General features: G+C 41.6%; 1 protein-coding gene across 1 annotated transcript; it reads left to right on the top strand.

Annotated features, from left to right (window-relative positions):
• The first annotated feature begins 4369 nt into the window (after positions 1 to 4369).
• ANGPTL5 (angiopoietin like 5) lies at positions 4370 to 17702 on the top strand. Its single transcript, XM_032356445.1, has 8 exons — positions 4370 to 4465; positions 6058 to 6202; positions 7821 to 7924; positions 8408 to 8501; positions 10613 to 10713; positions 12353 to 12473; positions 14626 to 14811; positions 17383 to 17702. Exons 1-8 carry the CDS (start codon positions 4370 to 4372, stop codon positions 17700 to 17702), a joined length of 1167 nt encoding a protein of 388 aa, XP_032212336.1.
• The last annotated feature ends 303 nt before the right edge of the window (positions 17703 to 18005 follow it).

Below are 18005 nucleotides of genomic sequence, written 5' to 3'. Positions count from 1 at the left end.
TATAGAATATATATAATTTTGGCAAAGAAAGGTTAAATGTGTATACACAGACCATTAGGTATCTTGGCAAATTTTAGACCGGCCTAGCCATGGCGTGGACCTTGATTCTGTTCCTACTGTTCTCTAGGGCGTCTTTCAAACTGAGTAAGAGAAGCTGGCACTGCCAAGTGCACGCAAAAGTGAGAAGACCGGATTTGCTGGTGAGAGTAGTTAGGCTTGCCTAGACTTCCTCGAAGTCGAGCTTTCACTGTCGTCTTAGTTGGGCATTTTGTAATTACTAGGCACCTTCTTGCTTTGTTGCATGGACTGTTAGCATTAGGAAGCACGTCTTGGTTTCTCAAGTGCCTAGAAATGTTCATGAATATTAATTATCCTTCATTCAAATGTTGCTTTGCAATGATGACCAAGAAAAAGATAAATTTTAAACACAGTGTTGTTAGTTTTTTAAAATCACAGTATGTTTTCTTTTAAACCTTTCAATTACTTCTTCAAAATATTAATCAAGTTTCCACATATATTTAAGTTGTATAGTCCTAGATTAAAAAAACAAAAAGACCATTTAAGATTAGATATTTGGACAATAGATAATTTGAGGCATTTGTAAACTTTATCTCTTGATAGGAAAGTCAAGTATGATTCAAGCAATAAAAAAAGAATGTTACACTAAATCTCTATATTTTGTCAGAAGAGACATCTGAATTGAGTATAATGCTTAATTCTTTTGTACTTTAAAACCACAGTATAACACTGTGTATATGTTAAATAATATTTTTATTTTGTAAATATTTTATTCATTCTTTTATAACATATATAATTAATTCTTCTATTAAGGAAATGTATATTGAGCATCTAGAATGTGCCAAAGACTTTCTAGCTCCTGGGGATACAGTGGTGAACAAAACTTCAAAATCCCTATGCTCCGACTTAGTCATTTTTCTCTCCTCCCTCCCCCCAGAATATATGAGGTAGTGAAAAGTACTCTGAGGAAAGATGGAGAACTGTAGCGGGCTAGAGACTGATAGAGTTCTATTTTAGTGATGGTGCTCAGGGAAAGCCTCTGATTAAAGGAAATTAGGGCAGAGTCTAAATGAAGAAAGGAGGCTGCCATTCAGAGGGCTGGATGTAGAATATTACAGGCAGAGGATGCTGTTGGCACAAAAGGCTCCGAGGGCAGAATTATATTTGCTGTGTTCGTAGAGCAGCAGGAAGACACCAGCTAGAACAGGGTGAGGGAAGGGAAGTATGCTAACACACGAGATTGGAGAACTGCTTTGGGGATGTACCTCAGGTTCAGTGGGGGTTGATACGGTATTCAAGGAATTAGTGTAAAATCCAACCTCAGATGAAGAGGAAGTCATCGGAGAGCTGTGAGCTGGAGCATAATATGACCTAAGTTAACCTTTAGAAAGAATCCCTCCAGCTCCTGTAGGAAAGCTTAGACCATAGTTGATAAGACTCGACATGATGAGCCTAGTTTGAGTGTTGTTATAGTAGGTGAGAGATAATGGAGGCTGGGAGTAAGATGATGGTAATTGAGGTGCTAAGAAGTGTTCAGAATTTTATTTATTTATAGAGATTTTATTTTTATTGGAAAGAGAGCAAGCATAAGTGGGGGGAGGGGTAGAGGAAGAAGGAGAAGCAGGCTCCCCACTGAACCAGGAGCCCACGGGAGGCTCTATCCCAGGACCATGGGATCATGACCCGAGCCCAAGGCAGTCACATAACTGACTGAGCCACCCAGGCGCCCCAGAAGTGTTCAGAATTTTAAGCCTTGGGCTGGTAAGAGGTGTTGATGAATGGTTGTGGCAAGGGGGTGAAATGGTTGTGTTTCATGTGAGTGAAAAAAGAATTAAATGTGACTCTGTGATTTGGGGCTGGACCAACTGGATGAAGGGTACTGCCACGTACTGAGATGGGGAGGAACAGGTTGAAAGTAGAAGGAGTAAGATTTGGGCTTCAGACATGAGCTAGGGAGGAGATGCCTGGTAGACATCTAAAGTCATTAACACGCCTCATAAATTGTTAACGATGTTCTGTTTACAAAAGAAACAATAATAACCCCTTTGTGGTTACAAAGCATGTCCATATAACTTACCTAACTTGAATACTGTGATAACCTTGTGAGTTATGCAAAGCAGCCTGTGAGGGACCATTTTCTGAGCTTTCACTTTCATCTTGGCTGAGACCAATTTTTTTTCCATCTTCTGCTGAAGTATTTTCTTGCTCCAGTAAGAATTTCCTGGATTTGCTTCTGGGAAAGCTATGAAAGAACAAAGAATTTTAACATCTGGCTGATTTAAAATTACGAAATCCTGCCATATTCATTACAGTTTCGTAAGACTTCAACCACAGATTAAAGCTAAGTGCTCATCAATGCCTCATACAGATTATAAAGGTCATTGACGTTGTCATTAATGTTAGAACCGCATTACAGATCAAGTCAAATAGTAATAATAATGGTCACCCCTGCTTTCTCCCAGGCACCGTGCTGAGTGCTTATGTAGATTAAATCACTGAATCCCCAGCATAAACCTCATTCTACAAAGGAAGTAATTAAGCTATAGTGACATTAGATCTTTGCTCAAGATCCCAGAGCGAAGGCTTGGCAGGAACAAGATTGGAACCAGGCAGTTGGTCTCAGAGCTGGTCCTCCCAGCCACTTCGTGCTGTCCCCTGGAGCAACTGTGAGAGGAAGAGGAAGAGCGTTTGGGTGTCATAGTGGGTGGTGAGGAAAGACCATCAGAGGATACATAATTGTTTGAAGATTTTATTTTATTTTATTTATTTTTATTTTTTTATTTTTTATTTTTATTTTTATTTTTTTTTAGAGAGAGATCACAAGTAAGCATAGAGGCAGGCAGAGAGAGAGAGAGAGAGAGAAGGAAGCAGGCTCCCCGCTGAGCAGAGAGCCCATCGTGGAACTCAATCCCAGGACCCTGAGATCATGACCTGAGCCGATGGCAGAGGCTTAACCCACTGAGCCACCCAGGCGCCCTGTTTGAAGATTTAATTCATTAATCAGCATGTGAGTGCCTACTGTGCCCGTCAGCATTATCAGCCCCAGAAACACTATGTGCCGTTGGTGCCCAGTAGTTCTCTGTCTGGGGAAGGGAGTGGAGAATGTAATATCTGGAACAGGGAGCAAGACTCAGGAAAGGTTTGGATCCTTTTTTTTTTTTTTTTTTAAAGATTTTTTATTTATTTATTTGACAGAGAGAAATCACAAGTAGATGGAGAGGCAGGCAGAGAGAGAGAGAGGGAAGCAGGCTCCCTGCTGAGCAGAGAGCCCGATGCGGGCCTTGATCCCAGGACCCTGAGATCATGACCTGAGCCGAAGGCAGCGGTTTAACCCACTGAGCCACCCAGGCGCCCGGTTTGGATCCTTTTATTTTATTTTAATATAGTGAATATTGAGGCATGTGTATATTATGAAAAGAAGGAATCATGAAAGGGGGTTCTTGGGGACTCATTACCTTCATTGATCTATTAGCTCTCAGAGAGCGGGAATTTTCAATAATACTGCCCTGACATTCAGAGTTTCTGAAGTTTTAGTAACACTGACATAAAACATACAAATCAGAGTCCTAGATATTTGGCATTTATGTGATTAATATGACCATCACTGATAGCTAAGTTCAGGGAGAAGCTTGCTTTATACTGAGTTAGGTGTCCTGGATGTCCACATTGATTAAATTTCTGCTTAGTGTTTTGTAAAAACAATTTTTTAAAAAAGATTTTATTTATTTATTTGACAGTAGATGGAGAGGCAGGCAGAGAGAGAGAGAGAGAGGGAAGCAGGTTCCTTGCTGAGCAGAGAGCCCGATGCGGGACTCGATCCCAGGACCCTGAGATCATGACCTGAGCCGAAGGCAGCGGCTTAACCCACTGAGCCACCCAGGCGCCCTATAAAAACAATTTCAATATAACATTCTTCCTGCTCCATCATTCATGTCTACTTCCTTACTATTTTATGCAAACTGGTTTACAATTATTGAGGGATATTTTATCAAAGGTTTTTTTTTTCCCCAAAACTCCCCAAAACCCAACTCATAAACATTAGATGGGCTTATAAATTCATGCTTTATCTAATAGCTTATTTACCTAGTTATTGCCTGTATTCTAACAGCAGGCATACAGTCATTAAAAAAAAGGTTGGTATAACTTGAAAATGACAGGATCCCTACAGGCTACCTTGTTTTTCATACGAAGGGTGTTGTTTCAAACGAGGGCATGGAAACCAGTAAGTATTGGCTTCTGTTTTTGTTGAACACCTTCCAGAAGGTTTTAACTGCAGACTCTATGCACTGCAGCTCTTTCCACAGAGAGCGGACTGATACTTGAAGAAGTTTTTCATTTCTCCAAGAAGAATATGATGTATCTTCCTCAAGCTTCACTTTTATTCTTAAATACATTTATTTTTATTTGTGGAGAAGTTACACAAGGTATCCGTGTACATCATTCTACGGTAAGAATTTCAGCAATATTGTTTTAGCTAGCAAGTATGATTATATTGTTTTCAGGATATACTAGAAGTTTGAATATCGTTGTGGAAAATTTAAAGAGTTTAATTAGAAATGCTGAGACAGCTTAAATGAGATTATTTTTAAACTTAAAAAACCATAAAACTGAGGACTGACACTTAACACATGGCTAATGAAAAAAATTTTAAAGAAATGATAGGCTTATGTTAAAAACTAGCCAGCAACTTTTGGGTTAACTTTGATAAGGAACTATCTGATAGGTAATAAAAAATTCACTTTGCTATTTTAAAAAATGAGTATTTTATAAACATTTGTATTTCAAATACAGCCTTGTGAACGGTTACCTAGGAAATTAGAAACGTATTTAAAACAATGTCACTGTGAGAACTAATAAGGTATACGCAATACTCTGGTAGATGGGGATTTGAATCTGTACATATTCAAATATTGGTTTATAATTTTAAAATGTTATACAATGTATTTACCATAGTATAAATACGAAATCCCAAAGTTCCAAGGTTGAAGAAAGAATAAATTTTAGGAAAGCCACACAAATATTAATAACACCATTCTCTAAAATACTAAAAATTCAAAAACCTTATTTAGATCCAAAAAAAATGTGGTTGCCCCCCACGTGTTTGAAAACATCTATAAGCCAGTTATTACAGGGGGAGAGGGGAAAGAGCAAGAAGTTAAAAATAGGTCAATGTAACAAAATGGCAACGTCTTTTTGGGACAAATATCTTTTACAATATGATTAGCTCTTAACCTTTCTCTCAATATCCAGGTCAAAGGAAGGTAAAGCTTGTTACTATTTTCTTTTAATAGAAGTTATTTAAATCTGTGTGACTTCTACCAAAGAATTTTTTCATATTGGAAAACCACTATTTACCAACAGAAATAAATACGTTTGGAATGGTAGCTGTGGTTGACTTTCCAAGATGACATCTGTTGTTGATTTTGCAAAGCAAAATTCCGTGGTTGTTTTTTCTTTCTTTCTTTTTTTTTTTTTTTTTTTTTACCGTTGTCATTGATATGTTTCAAATCAGTGAGAACTTGACCTTTCAAATCTGTAGCTAGCTAGCTTATTGCAACATGCCTTCCTCATATGCCCCCTCCCGAGGCCCCAATTCTTAATAGCTGCTGGCAGAAAGTCCATTTGGCATAGACGTGTAGATATCTCAGGGAACCTTTTTAGTCCTGGTTAAGGACCTTCAGACTGCCAGACAGATGCCTGGAGGAGGGACTCCTGGGCGAGGGAACGCACCAAAGTTCAAGGTCCAGGCCATGGAGCCACTACTGAAAGTAGACCCTGAACATATCCTTTAGGAATTAGAGAGGAAGAAGGCAGAGCAAAAATACTGAATTAACATATACTTTTTATTCTTCCCTAAAATTTATCCATAAGGCTTATTTGTGGAAGTTTAACTAACCCGTTCATTGTTGTTTCCTTTTCTAACAATCATCCTTGTGTACGTCCTGAAATGTCATCTTTTCCATGTGCTCTTCTTGTTACTTTTGTCTATGGAATGTATTTCATATATTGTTTTCTTATTTCTACTTTTTTAATGTAAAGGATTCTCCAGCAGTGAACGTTGTAGAAGGTGTATCTGATGCAAAAGATGAGAGTAAAAGTGATGATACTCTTTATACGGGAGACTGTGAGGAGTCATGTGATGATAAAATTAAAATCACACGAGAAGAAAAACATTTTATGTGTAGTAAGTATTAAAAATGACAATTATAAGGTATATGGTTTATTATTTCCAGGGTATACATAGGAGGAAATAGACCTTAGCTTTGTTTGGATCATTTTTTAAAAATTTAAATTCAATTAGTGTCCTTAGTTTCACATGTGGTGTCCAGTAATTCATCGTTGCGTGTGACACCCAGCATGTCACGTGCCCTCCTTGATGTGTTTGGGTCATTTTATATATATGTTGATCACCCAAGGTCGGAGGTTTTCTGTGTTTGGCACATAGTAGGTGCTTAGTAAATATTTGGTGACTGAACGAATGGATCCTTCTAGTACGCAGTCTTGTGGCATCTGCTGCCCGCAGAGGGCACCGAGGGCGTGTTGTCAATCTGCCAATGGCTATTTTCAATCTTCCCTCTGAGCCACTAGGAAATTGCACCTTAGTTTTGAGGAGGAATAGCTGCTCTAATAGGTCTACTACAAATTTATGTAGCAAACCATAAAAACAGACGTCCAAAGTCTTGATTTTTGTTTAAAACTATTCAGCGACAGTGCAGGAATTTCCAGGGTCTATTACCTGTGAGATGTAAGAAGGGGGATCGGCGAGGGAGGGGGTGATGCTCCGGGTAGCTCCTCCAGGGGGAACGTCCTTGGCCAGACTATGGGCTGCAACACGAGCGTCTGTGGTTTCTCAAGCGGTGATTGAGTGGCCCGTGTGCCCCTTAGGACAGATGTCTACATCCAGGAAGAATCTAACAGAAAGCGAGAGACGGAAAGTACCAAAGTGGGATGAAGCTGGGGTATTACCGATTCTGCTGTGAGAGTAAAAATCAGGAACGGAAATAAAGTCGTCGTTCAGTACTATGTGGATGTTTTTGTTGTAAAGGACATTGTCACCGTGACTGGTCTGGGAAGTACGAGTCCTGGATGCATAGTTACCGATTGTGAGGGTTGTGTCGGAGAGAACGTCTTTGTGGAGGAAGTACAGGTTGAATATGCAGGGACATCACGGCAGCCGCTCTCCGGTGATTTGGGTTATCTGTACTGCTCCGGCAACCCTTCTAAGAATATGATTGCTTTAAAATAAAAATACTTTAAAAAAGAAAAATATATAAGAAATATACAGTAAAAGTTCAATCAGAAACCAACCAACTGAAACTTCAACTAAGACTTAATATTGGTGTATATTTGTGTTTGCTATTTGTTTATATGAATATATATAGCATTAATAGAACAAATTAAGAGAAAGATTTATTTTGAAAATTAACTTGCATGATATGGATTATTGCTTTTTACGTTCTTATGTGGTAAGAATTGAGAACTTCTAGACCTCCTGCTTTTCTCTCTCTCATCTTATGAAGTGACAATTAATATTCAGAATGTTGTCCCTCTGTTACATGAGCTTAAATTATCTGGGGGTCATCTAAACTATTAGAACAGTTTCATTAAAATGTATTAAGACAGTTGTTGTCTTTGTTAATCCCGAGTTAACTGAAAATTATACTAACTGGAGTCTTTAGATAGACTGAGATATTATTGTGTCTACATATTTATCCCAAATCACGTAAAATTCATGATCTTTCTTTCACTCTATTCTCTCTAACAATCTAATATTTAGCAAACACTTTTCATTATGATTTAAGGAAATTTGCAAAATTCTATTGTTTCCTACACCCGGAGTACCAAAAAGCTGCTAAGAAATATGATGGACGAGCAACAGAGTTCCTTGGATTATTTATCTAATCAGGTACGGATCCGTGCGGCCGCCTCGTTGGGGCACCCGTCACCGACGCGGTCAAAGGCCCAGCGGCTCATTCCGTGGTGCGTTCAGGTCGGGACGTGTTCAGGACCTCCTCCGGTAGAGGCGAGGTAGCGAGCCTCAGGCGGACGAGGAGCCCGTGCAGGGAGGGGAACAGGCAGACGCAGGCCCTAAGTGGCACCCCGCACCCCCGCCCGGAGCCCTGCCGGTGCAAGCAGGGAGCTGGAAGGGCCAGGCTGGGGGCCTGCAGGGCTGTTCACCGGCCGGGGCGGGGCAGGGCGGCCACACCTGCAGGGACCCTGTTGGCCTTGCTGCAGGGATGGGGCCGCGGTGGAGGGCAGGGGGCCGTGGGCATTATTACAGACCGCAGAGCTGGGGTTGTAAGAGGCTGGGGGAGACCCGCTGTAGAATTCAGCGGAAGGGGTTTTGTTTGAGTATAAAATGCTTAAAGGTGCGCGCGCGTGTGTTCAGGTTAACGAGCTCATGAACCGGGTCCTCCTCCTGACCACAGAAGTCCTCCGAAGGCCGCTGGAGCCTTTTCCTCACAGGCCGGTGCAGTCGCATGGTGAGAACTTGGCTGTTTCAGACTTTTCCCAGTCGCCTTTAATTGCTTCAAGTTTCCCTGCCGGCCGGGTGCCTTTGGAGGACGTGTTACAAACGGCTTGCTTTACCGGACAGACTGGGGGTGTCCTACCTGGCGGGGAAGATCCAGCCCCAGCAATGAGCTGCCCTCAGGTGGGAAGGTTTTCCAGCTCCTGAAGGCCCGCGCTCAGCCAAATGTACCTCCCGGGCCTGTTGCAAACCCCACGGTTTCAGGGACGTCCTTCCTAGGCTGACCTACGTTTCATTCATGATTAATCTTTAGTTAGAAGAAGGTTTCAGGTTCTTTCCACATGTGCAGAGTATTTTTGATCTGTTCCAAGTACTTCAGATTGGAGTGTAAAATTTGAAAAGAAAAAGAAACTTAAAGACAGAAATGAAGTGGCATGTAGAGCTTTTTGTATAAAAATATCGTATAGTAACTCCTAGAGGCCTGGGTTTCTAAGGAAAATACTGTATCATATCTTTTAAATATGAATTTCTAGCAGAGCTCCGAGTAAGTAAATATGGTTGAGGGCTAGGGTATGGTCTTTCTTCCTCACAACGGGAGGGAATAGACAAATGCGGAGAATCTCCTAAGTGTCAGGTGTAGGACGGGCACGTCCGCGTGTTATTTTATTTTAAATTGGTTTGTTATGTCTCATGTAGTTAGGAGCGTGGGCTCCGCGGCCAAACCACCCGCCTTCCATTGCCTTGTGCGGTTTCTGTACCAGCAAACCGGCGAGAGCATTTACCTCCTACAGTTGTTGCAAGGATTACACGAGCAAGTGTCCAAAAGCTCTTCAAATATTCCCAGGTGCACCGTAAGATGATGTAAGCCTTTGCTCTGAGGATGGCCATCATCAGAGGAGGAACACGCAGCCCAGAAAAAGCTAAAGAATATGCTCACATTTATTTGGGTGGCGATGGGGAAGCGTGTTCCCACCCAGACCAGTCCTCTGCTGTGGACACCTACCCTGTCTCTGAGTGTGAGCTTCTGTACAAATGTCTCTTTTGCAGTTTAGAACAAAGGCGACAAATCCATGTCTTCTGGAAATAAAGAGGGAAGCAAACAATGGTTAACAGCTGATTTTTGCTACATAACATTTTCTGAAGAAGTACTGTTTGACAGGCACTGTGCTAAGTGCTTTCTATTATGCCCCGCATGCCCCGCTATGTAATCGCCAGAGTAACACTGTGAAGTAGATTGTACTGTTACAATGAGAGAAGAAGAAAGGGGGTTGCGTGACCTAGCTACGGGTTCTTGGGTTCTTGGCTGAGAAGGGGTAGGGCTCAGACTCTCACCCAGGCTTCTGGTTTTGGAGTCTCAGGCTCGTATGTGTTTGTTTCTCCGGGTAATTAGCAGTGTAAGGGTTGCGTTTATTTTATTACATTTATAAAAGATACTACAAAGTATCTTAGGAGAAAATGTAATATCCATATCCACATAATATACTTACAGTCCCCTGGGAAGTGGGATCTTTGCAGATGATGGTTATCAAGTGTTCCAGTCCTAACTGTTGGCTTCAGAGCAGGCTCTGGCCTCAAGCATAGAACTTCTTCTTGGTGGAGAGAGTGATTTCCCTGTCCTCTCGCTTTGGCCCTTGTAATGGCGGTTCCCCCGTAGTGTCTCTGAAGTTTCCAGTGCTCAAGGATGTGTTACTTGCCGTTAATCTATGTATTCATTTGGGTTTCTCCTTCCCATTCGTATAGATTTCCTTTACACATTATGCCCCCCAAAGAAGGCTAGATTCCGGAAAGAGCATTATTTATTGGGTGAGAGTATACGTAACTATAAAGTATATTAAATAAACGTGGTTTCGAAATGAACACTAGAGCAGTATGGAGTGCTAATCACTGACAGCGATGTTATTAGGGCAGAGTTATAGCAGAATGAATTCCTTAATCCCATTTCTTGTGTGTATTTTCTCCTGATTTCTAAAATTAAAATCATCTTTCATTTCTAAGAAGTTAAAATCATCATATCATTAGTGAAAATTATAATTTCAGATAGCACTGTCAGATCTCTCCAGGAAACTAATTAAGTCTTAAATGTGTCCTTGAAAATACCCTAACTCACTGATTTTACCTTTCTAGGTTTAGATTGTACGGATATTAAAGATACCATTGGTTCTGTCACCAAAACCCCAAGTGGTTTGTATATAATCTACCCGGAAGGATCTAGTTACCCATTTGAGGTAAAATTTTTCCTTTATCATATGAAACAGGATAAGCAGCCAATCTGCTTACTTAGTATAAAGAATTCAATTGTTTCAATATTTTTTTCTTGAAAATTTTTGTACAAATAGGTAGAAGTTCCAGTTTCAAAGTTTCGGTGTTCTGAAATTCTTTGCCCAAACCAGGAACCTGTGAAACCGCTTGAGAGTCTTTCCCTTTTCCGTTTGAAGTTTCATGTTTGTGCTCTTTGAAAGAAATCCATTCGATGTTAAGAGCTTATATTGTCTTCGCAGTAGGCAGAAGCGTGCACACAGATGCTTGCTTTAACTGCTGTGGGTATCAGAAAGTAGCGCGCTCTGCCACGGAACTTGCTACAGGAACTTTGATTTCCCTTTCTACACCTGAAGGTGACAAACGATTTTATGTGATTATATAAGACATTAATAATTATAAAAAAACCTTTCACTAAAGTGTGAGACAGATTGAGAAAATCTTTTTTTAAATCAAAACCATTTTTAAATTAAAACCAGCTAGATAAATTACCCTCCTGTCTACCTTTAGTAGTCCTATATTATGCTTTCTGGAAGAGACTTTTATCAGAATTACTGCTACTGACAGGATATATATAATATCATAGTATAATATTAACCTAGTAGTACACATACAATAACATGGAAATTATATATAATTTTTCTCGATTACTCCTTTGTACATAAGGAAGTTTATGATGTCACTATCACACCTTACTGATAATCTCATCACACAATAAAGTGATTTTTCTCCTGAGTAGATACTATCACTTTCTCATCCCGAAATTACTAAATTATTTATTTATTTTTTTACTGCCATTATTTTATAATCTATTGCCAACATGTCCAAAAATTGGGGTGTAGGTGGGAAATACTTTTAAAATTACCTAACCTGCTTCACCTACAGATTCAAAAATGAGCCTGAACCATAGGTGGAGAGGGAAGGTTTCTACTTTTGTCAAGAGTGGGAAGCACAATCCCTTTCCGAGTCGCAGGAAGGTGTTATTCCCTTACTTTCTCCACACTGCCTTTCTGCGTGTGCAGGGAGTTTCAGATGAGGATGCTTGCTTGGATTTTCTTCCCAGGTCACTTCTCTGGGTCTGTTCAGCTGTCCTCTCGGGGGCACTGACAGGTGCAGCCAGAAACAGCTGGCGAGGTGGGGGCCCAGGTCACACCTTTCTGTGTGCAGCTTCCAGTCTGAACACGGGCCTCTGGGCTGTTGGAGAAGAGAATAATCAAAGACAGGTGCACGGGCATATTTAATGGACACTTAAAAAAGCAGTGAAAGGAGCGGTTAATTTGCAGATACCTCGTTCTGCTACAGCAGAACTGGTAGCATTACCGCTCACCTGAAAAATACCCACAGCGTTGAGGAATACGAGAGTCCGACACTTCGCATGTGGACGGATGGCTGCCCCAGGGACTGCAATCAGCTTAACCACACTTTGCTTACGACAAACAGCGTTATTTCTAGAGATTTACATCTGAATAGATGAGGCCCATACAACTACACTGAAACTTTCAGTGGGACACTCTTCCTGTTCTCTAGGCTTAAGGGTGGAGCATGAGGTTCATGTCAACAAATGAAGATGATGGTATATAATTGTTGCCTTTTCTGGGTCTGTTTCAGGTAATGTGTGACATGGACCACAGAGGAGGTGGATGGACTGTGATACAGAAAAGGGTTGACGGGATCGTTGATTTCCAAAGGCTCTGGTGTGATTATCTGGACGGATTTGGTGATCTTTTAGGTCGAGTTTTCGTTCTCCTCTTTTTTTTCCTTCTTTTCGGCATGACACCTGTGTACTGTACCTCCGTTGGTCACATCATTAGCAAAAACAGCATATCCTCTCTCTCAAATTACTTTCTCTTCATTCATACTACTTAGAATGAGTGGGTCTTCATCTGGGATCTGGAAATCCTTATCTTTAGGTGGGCATTGAGTGAAAGTTGTAACCTGGGTATTTATTAAGTATTTCCTCTGTCCCTAGCAGAATTCCAGTAGATGCTCAACAACTATTTGTAGAATGAAACACTGAATGGGCGGGCTGGGCTGTAGTGAACCTTGAAATGTTTGCCCTGAGTGGTACATCTCTGCGAAGGGAGAATTGAGGTGCACAGTGGTACAAATTCAAATGACATGACCTGGGAGAAATACTTTATAAAAATGTCAGTAAAACTCCCTGTGCTCAACGGTTGAAAACTGTACACCCCGAGGACACTGCGAAATCCGTTCACATGATGCTGTGTGACGGCATTACTTTCGCGGGCAGATGGGAACGCCAGGACGTCTGAACACTGCAGAATTTTAACTTGGTTGGAAGTTTTGCAGGTGATTTTGACCACTTTCATGCTGTTATCCTAAGTTACTGTTCTAATTTAAAAGCTGTAACATCCCGTAATAACATCATCCAAGGATTTAGTAAGCGGCGGTGTCAGTTCTCTTGCTACAATCCCAACTGCACGCTGATGATTTTAGAAAGGACGTCACATGTCATAAAGTGTTACGAAGGCGGCTGGTGAAGATACTGTATTTTCTCAGTGTTGCCTCTAGTTTTCTGGCAAGGGCTACCTCCTGATTTCAGTATCCCTAGATCTACAAGCTTTGAATTGTCATCCTTCTCACTTGATGCTTATTTCTAAGGAGAAATTATTTGAGCTTTGAGACAAAGGTCTTCAGGCAGGTGGATCTCATGCGAACAGGCTGTACCGGGTATAGTTTAAAAAATAAACTTGGGATTAAGGAAAATACATTGTAAACTCAAATTAGGGGTTGGGTAGAGGGGCAAGATGGTGAGGACAAGTATAATGGAGTGTCACGGACGGGAGACACCAAGTGGTCCATCCCGTTCCTTCCTGTCCTTCAGGGCCATTTTCACTTCTTGGAGGGTGTGCAGTTAGAGTGCCCCCGTCAGCCCTGCAGGGGAACTTGGCGTCTTACCCAGGGTTTCCATGGTGTGAGTGCTGGTCACTCCCGCCCCCCACTCTCCAGGGTTGGCTTCCTCTAGACCTGTCCTTCCTTCGGTCACCTCAGGATTAATTGGGGGGAAATTATGTCAGAGCAGAGGCCACGCCAAGGTGGGCAGGGGGAGGTCCAAAGCCTGAGCGAGGCTACACCATGCAGGGAGCCTGCGGTCCCAGCCCTGAGTTTTCTCATTCCTCCTGGAAGGCATTTTCATTCATCACATGACATGACAGGATTATTCACAGAAGCCGACATACTGCATTCTAGCGAAGAGACGCTTATTCACAGAGCATCATTCTGCAGGACAGAAGGAAGAATTTCAGCTGAGCGTGTTCAGGAAATGTTTCCTTAGGAGCTGCTGATTTGGAGGTTAAAACTCAACATTTAGGGGCACACATCATTTTGTTACCTGCCATAATATGTCAGCAGCTTTTTCGTGGATGTACCTCGAGGTAAATCTTGAAATTTTCATTAGTCGTTAAGTGGATTTTTGAATTTATTTTGGTGAGATAAAAATAAAAGTCTAGTTACCCCAGTCTGGTGAAGTAGAAGCGGGAGGGCTGTATGTGTGTGCGTGTGTGTGTACACACACACATAGTACATACACTTACATATACACGCACACATTGCGCACTGCATGCGTAATGGATGCATTACAAATACATATACAACTATATGTACAATGGATGCATATACAAATATGCATATATATACATATATATATGTATATGCATAAGTATGCATATACAAATACATATACATCTATGTATATTTTGTAAATTAGGCAAACACTGATAGCTTGAGTGAGGACCATCTGGTCTCTCAAATAATTTATGTGAGCCATTTCAGTGTTAGAAACTGAACAACAGCAAATACTCAATAATGAAGGTTATTCTAAGTTGTATTAAAATATGTAAAAAAACCTTTTTTTTTAACAGGCGAATTTTGGCTAGGACTAAAAAAGATTTTTTATATAGTAAATCAGAAAAATACCAGTTTTATGCTGTTTATTACATTGGAATCGGAAGATGACACCGTTGCATATGCGTCATATGATAACTTTTGGCTAGAAGACGAAACAAGATTTTTTAAGATGCACTTAGGACGGTATTCAGGAAATGCTGGTAAGTTTTTTATTCCCCAAATCATGCAGGATATTTAAATACAGCTGACTCAGTAACAGGCAAAGAAAGAGTAATGCGTTTCACTTGATCTAGGACACATAACTGGTAACGAGCAGATTAGAAAGGAGACAACGCAGTTCTCAAGCCCTGCTGTGACCATTGAACTACCCCATGATTTTGAAGAGCTTCTATTCTTTAAAACTTACTTTCCGTGTGTGGCTGCAGTTGACCCTTTGGGAGAGTGAGTGGGCCAGGCTGGGAAGGAAGTGCTGACGTTTTCACGTTCTGACAGGCCGGCATTTGGAAATCGTGGAGTGTCAGAGCCGATCTCCGTTCTTCTCACTTTCCAGCTGAAGACCCTGAGAGGTTAAGGGACTTGCCCCCGCGTCCCAGCTCGTCACAGCAGAGCCAGGGCAAGAAGCCAGGTCGATGGGACAACTCGATCAGTGGGTTATTTCCCCCACTATACTTGGGTGCACGTACTCATTTCCAAATGAATGTAATTCTTCATGTCAGATTTATGACTCGGTGCTGAGATCTTACATTTGGGTTCATACCCATTCAGCTCTCCTAACTTACTCATCGTGGCACTTGTTTATTGTGTATATTTAGAAGTGAGATATGTTCCCAGGTCTTTAACTGAGTATGGTCCAGTGGGAGGATAAAGAACACCAAAAACTTGGAATACTGAGTATCGACAGAGCTTTGGGGGTTCACGGAGGGAGAGGGGGATCCCAGCTGACTGCATCCAGGAGGGGTAGTTTCTAACGAGGAGTCATGTGAAATTCAGCGTGGGGAGGTTTTTCAAAAGTAACACCTGGGACGCCTGGGTGGCTCAGTTGGTTAAGCAGCTGCCTTCGGCTCAGGTCATGATCCCAGCGTCCTGGGATCGAGTCCCACATCGGGCTCCTTGCTCAGCAGGGAGCCTGCTTCTCCCTCAGCCTCTGCCTGCCATTCTGTCTGCCTGTGCTCGCTCTCTCTCCCTCTCTCTCTGAAGAATAAATAAAATCTTAAAAAAAAAAAAGAAAAAAAAAAGTAACACCACTGCAGAACCGATTCAGGAAGCTTGGGCCCAGGTGTTTGTAACCACAGACGGAGATGGTGGCATCCTTGCTCTTGATGCCACTGATCTGTACTTGGAAGAAGGGACGGGCCTTCTGGCCAGCGGGTGTTGGCAAAGACAGCCGCTTGGAGCAAGCACCGAGGAGGAAAATGGCTGAGCGTCAGGAAGGACTGGGCAGGCTTGGGGTCCCTGACGTCCAAAGGGGGCTTAGCCCTGGGATATTAGGTGATAGTCTGAAATTCCAATCTCGGTATAGAAGGAAAAGTTTCGAGAGTTACAGTATGTGGTTTTCATGCTGCATCTGTAAAAGAGGAAAATTCAGTACAGACCTTGTTATGTTAGGAGACGTTTCTGTGGGTTTCTCTATTGGATTAGGGTCTTGAGGATACGATTTATAACGATGCAAGTTTTTTCGTCACAGAGCCCTCAGACTTGCTCTCAGAAAATACTCTGTATTTTCCCAATAAGGTGAAGGGACTTTCAACAGATGATCACATAATCCAGTCGAGGTAAAGAAAACGTGTTGGTAGAACATAAAGATAAAAACATAGATAAAACCGGGGGATTACGTGTGATCAGGTGCATGGTGGAGGGAGCTGCACATTTGGTTCTGACCTCAGAGCAAAGATAGAAATAAGGAATTTGAACATTGAAGCAACTCACTTGTTCCAGGAGCACAAATACTCTGATTCTAAAACTTGAGAGAGCTTTATTTGGGTTCTCAGAGAAAACAGTGTCAAGTTCTAAGTATTTTCTCAAAGGAAACATGGCAGTGAGTTTTCCTGGGCTGGTTCTTTTTTTTTTTTTAAAGATTTATTTATTTATTTGACAGGCAGAGATCACAAGTAGGTGAAGAGGCAGGCAGAGAGAGAGGAGGAAGCAGGCTCCCTGCTGAGCAGAGAGCCCGATGCGGGGCTCAATCCCAGGACCCTGGGATCATGACCCAAGCCAAAGGCAGAGGCTTTAACGCACTGAGCCACCCAGGCGCCCTGCCTGGGCTGGTTCTTAAAAATGGACCTATGTATAATGTTATATTATATTATATTATAGTATTATTTTTTAAGGATTTTATTTGTAAGTCATCTCTATACCCAATGTGGGATTTGAAGGCACAGAAATTATAGAAATTATTCTTTTCCCTAAATTATTATTTCTTTTTCCTAAATTAACCAAGTACCATATGACCCTTTCCCAGAGAATGACAGGTTTCTACAGCATCATTTTGGGCCTCACTGATCTGACTCTGTCTCCAGAGCCAAAGTTCCAACGGGATTGTGATTTTATATAAAACATCCACTGACAGATGCCTGTCCTGCTGCAGAACTCATTTCCAGATTCTGCTATACTGCAGTCTGGAGGAGAGATTTTCATACCGATACGCAGTAGAAAATCACTGAAACCTTAGCTCTAGATGTGAAGCTCTGTAACAACAGGTTGGGTAAAGGTCAGTTAAAAGGACAAGAAGTGCGTCTGAGTGTACTCATGCAAACAAAATCTGTTTTACCCAGGTGACGCCTTCCGGGGCTTCAGAAAAGAAGAAAACCAAAATGCCATGCCTTTCAGCACATCGGACGTGGATAATGATGGCTGTCGCCCCGTGTGCCTGGTCGGGGGTCAGTCCGTGGCAAGCTGTAGTCACCTGAGGAACAACACCGGCTGGTGGTTCAGTCAGTGTGGTCTAGCGAACCTAAACGGCATTCATCGCTTCCCTGGAAAACCACTTGCGGCTGGAATCCAGTGGGGCACCTGGACCAAAAATGACGCACCCGTCAGGATCAAATCTGTTTCAATGAAGATCAGAAGAACTTACAATCCTTATTTTAAGTAATCTCCTTTCCAACTGTGCGCATTGCGTAGATATTTTTGATAATACAGAGGGAGTTTTACATGTTTCTTTTTTTTACTGTTTCGAACATTTCAGCCAAAATTTAACTATAGGTGACATCTAGGTGTTAAGGGTTTAATTAGAAATCTTTACTTTTGTAGAGTTTTATAAAACATGGCTCAATGTATGCTTTTACTACTAAGTGCATTAACAATCTGTTTAAAATTTGTTTTAAGGGAATTTCACCTTGTCCTCCTGGAGTCTGCTGTCCTTTCAAAGAATTGTCCCTTCTCTTCAAAGCACATG

This window comes from Mustela erminea, chromosome 9 (genome assembly GCF_009829155.1).
Source record: "Mustela erminea isolate mMusErm1 chromosome 9, mMusErm1.Pri, whole genome shotgun sequence".
Classification (NCBI taxonomy): domain Eukaryota; kingdom Metazoa; phylum Chordata; class Mammalia; order Carnivora; family Mustelidae; genus Mustela; species Mustela erminea.
This window is presented reverse-complemented; position numbering and strand designations above follow the sequence as displayed.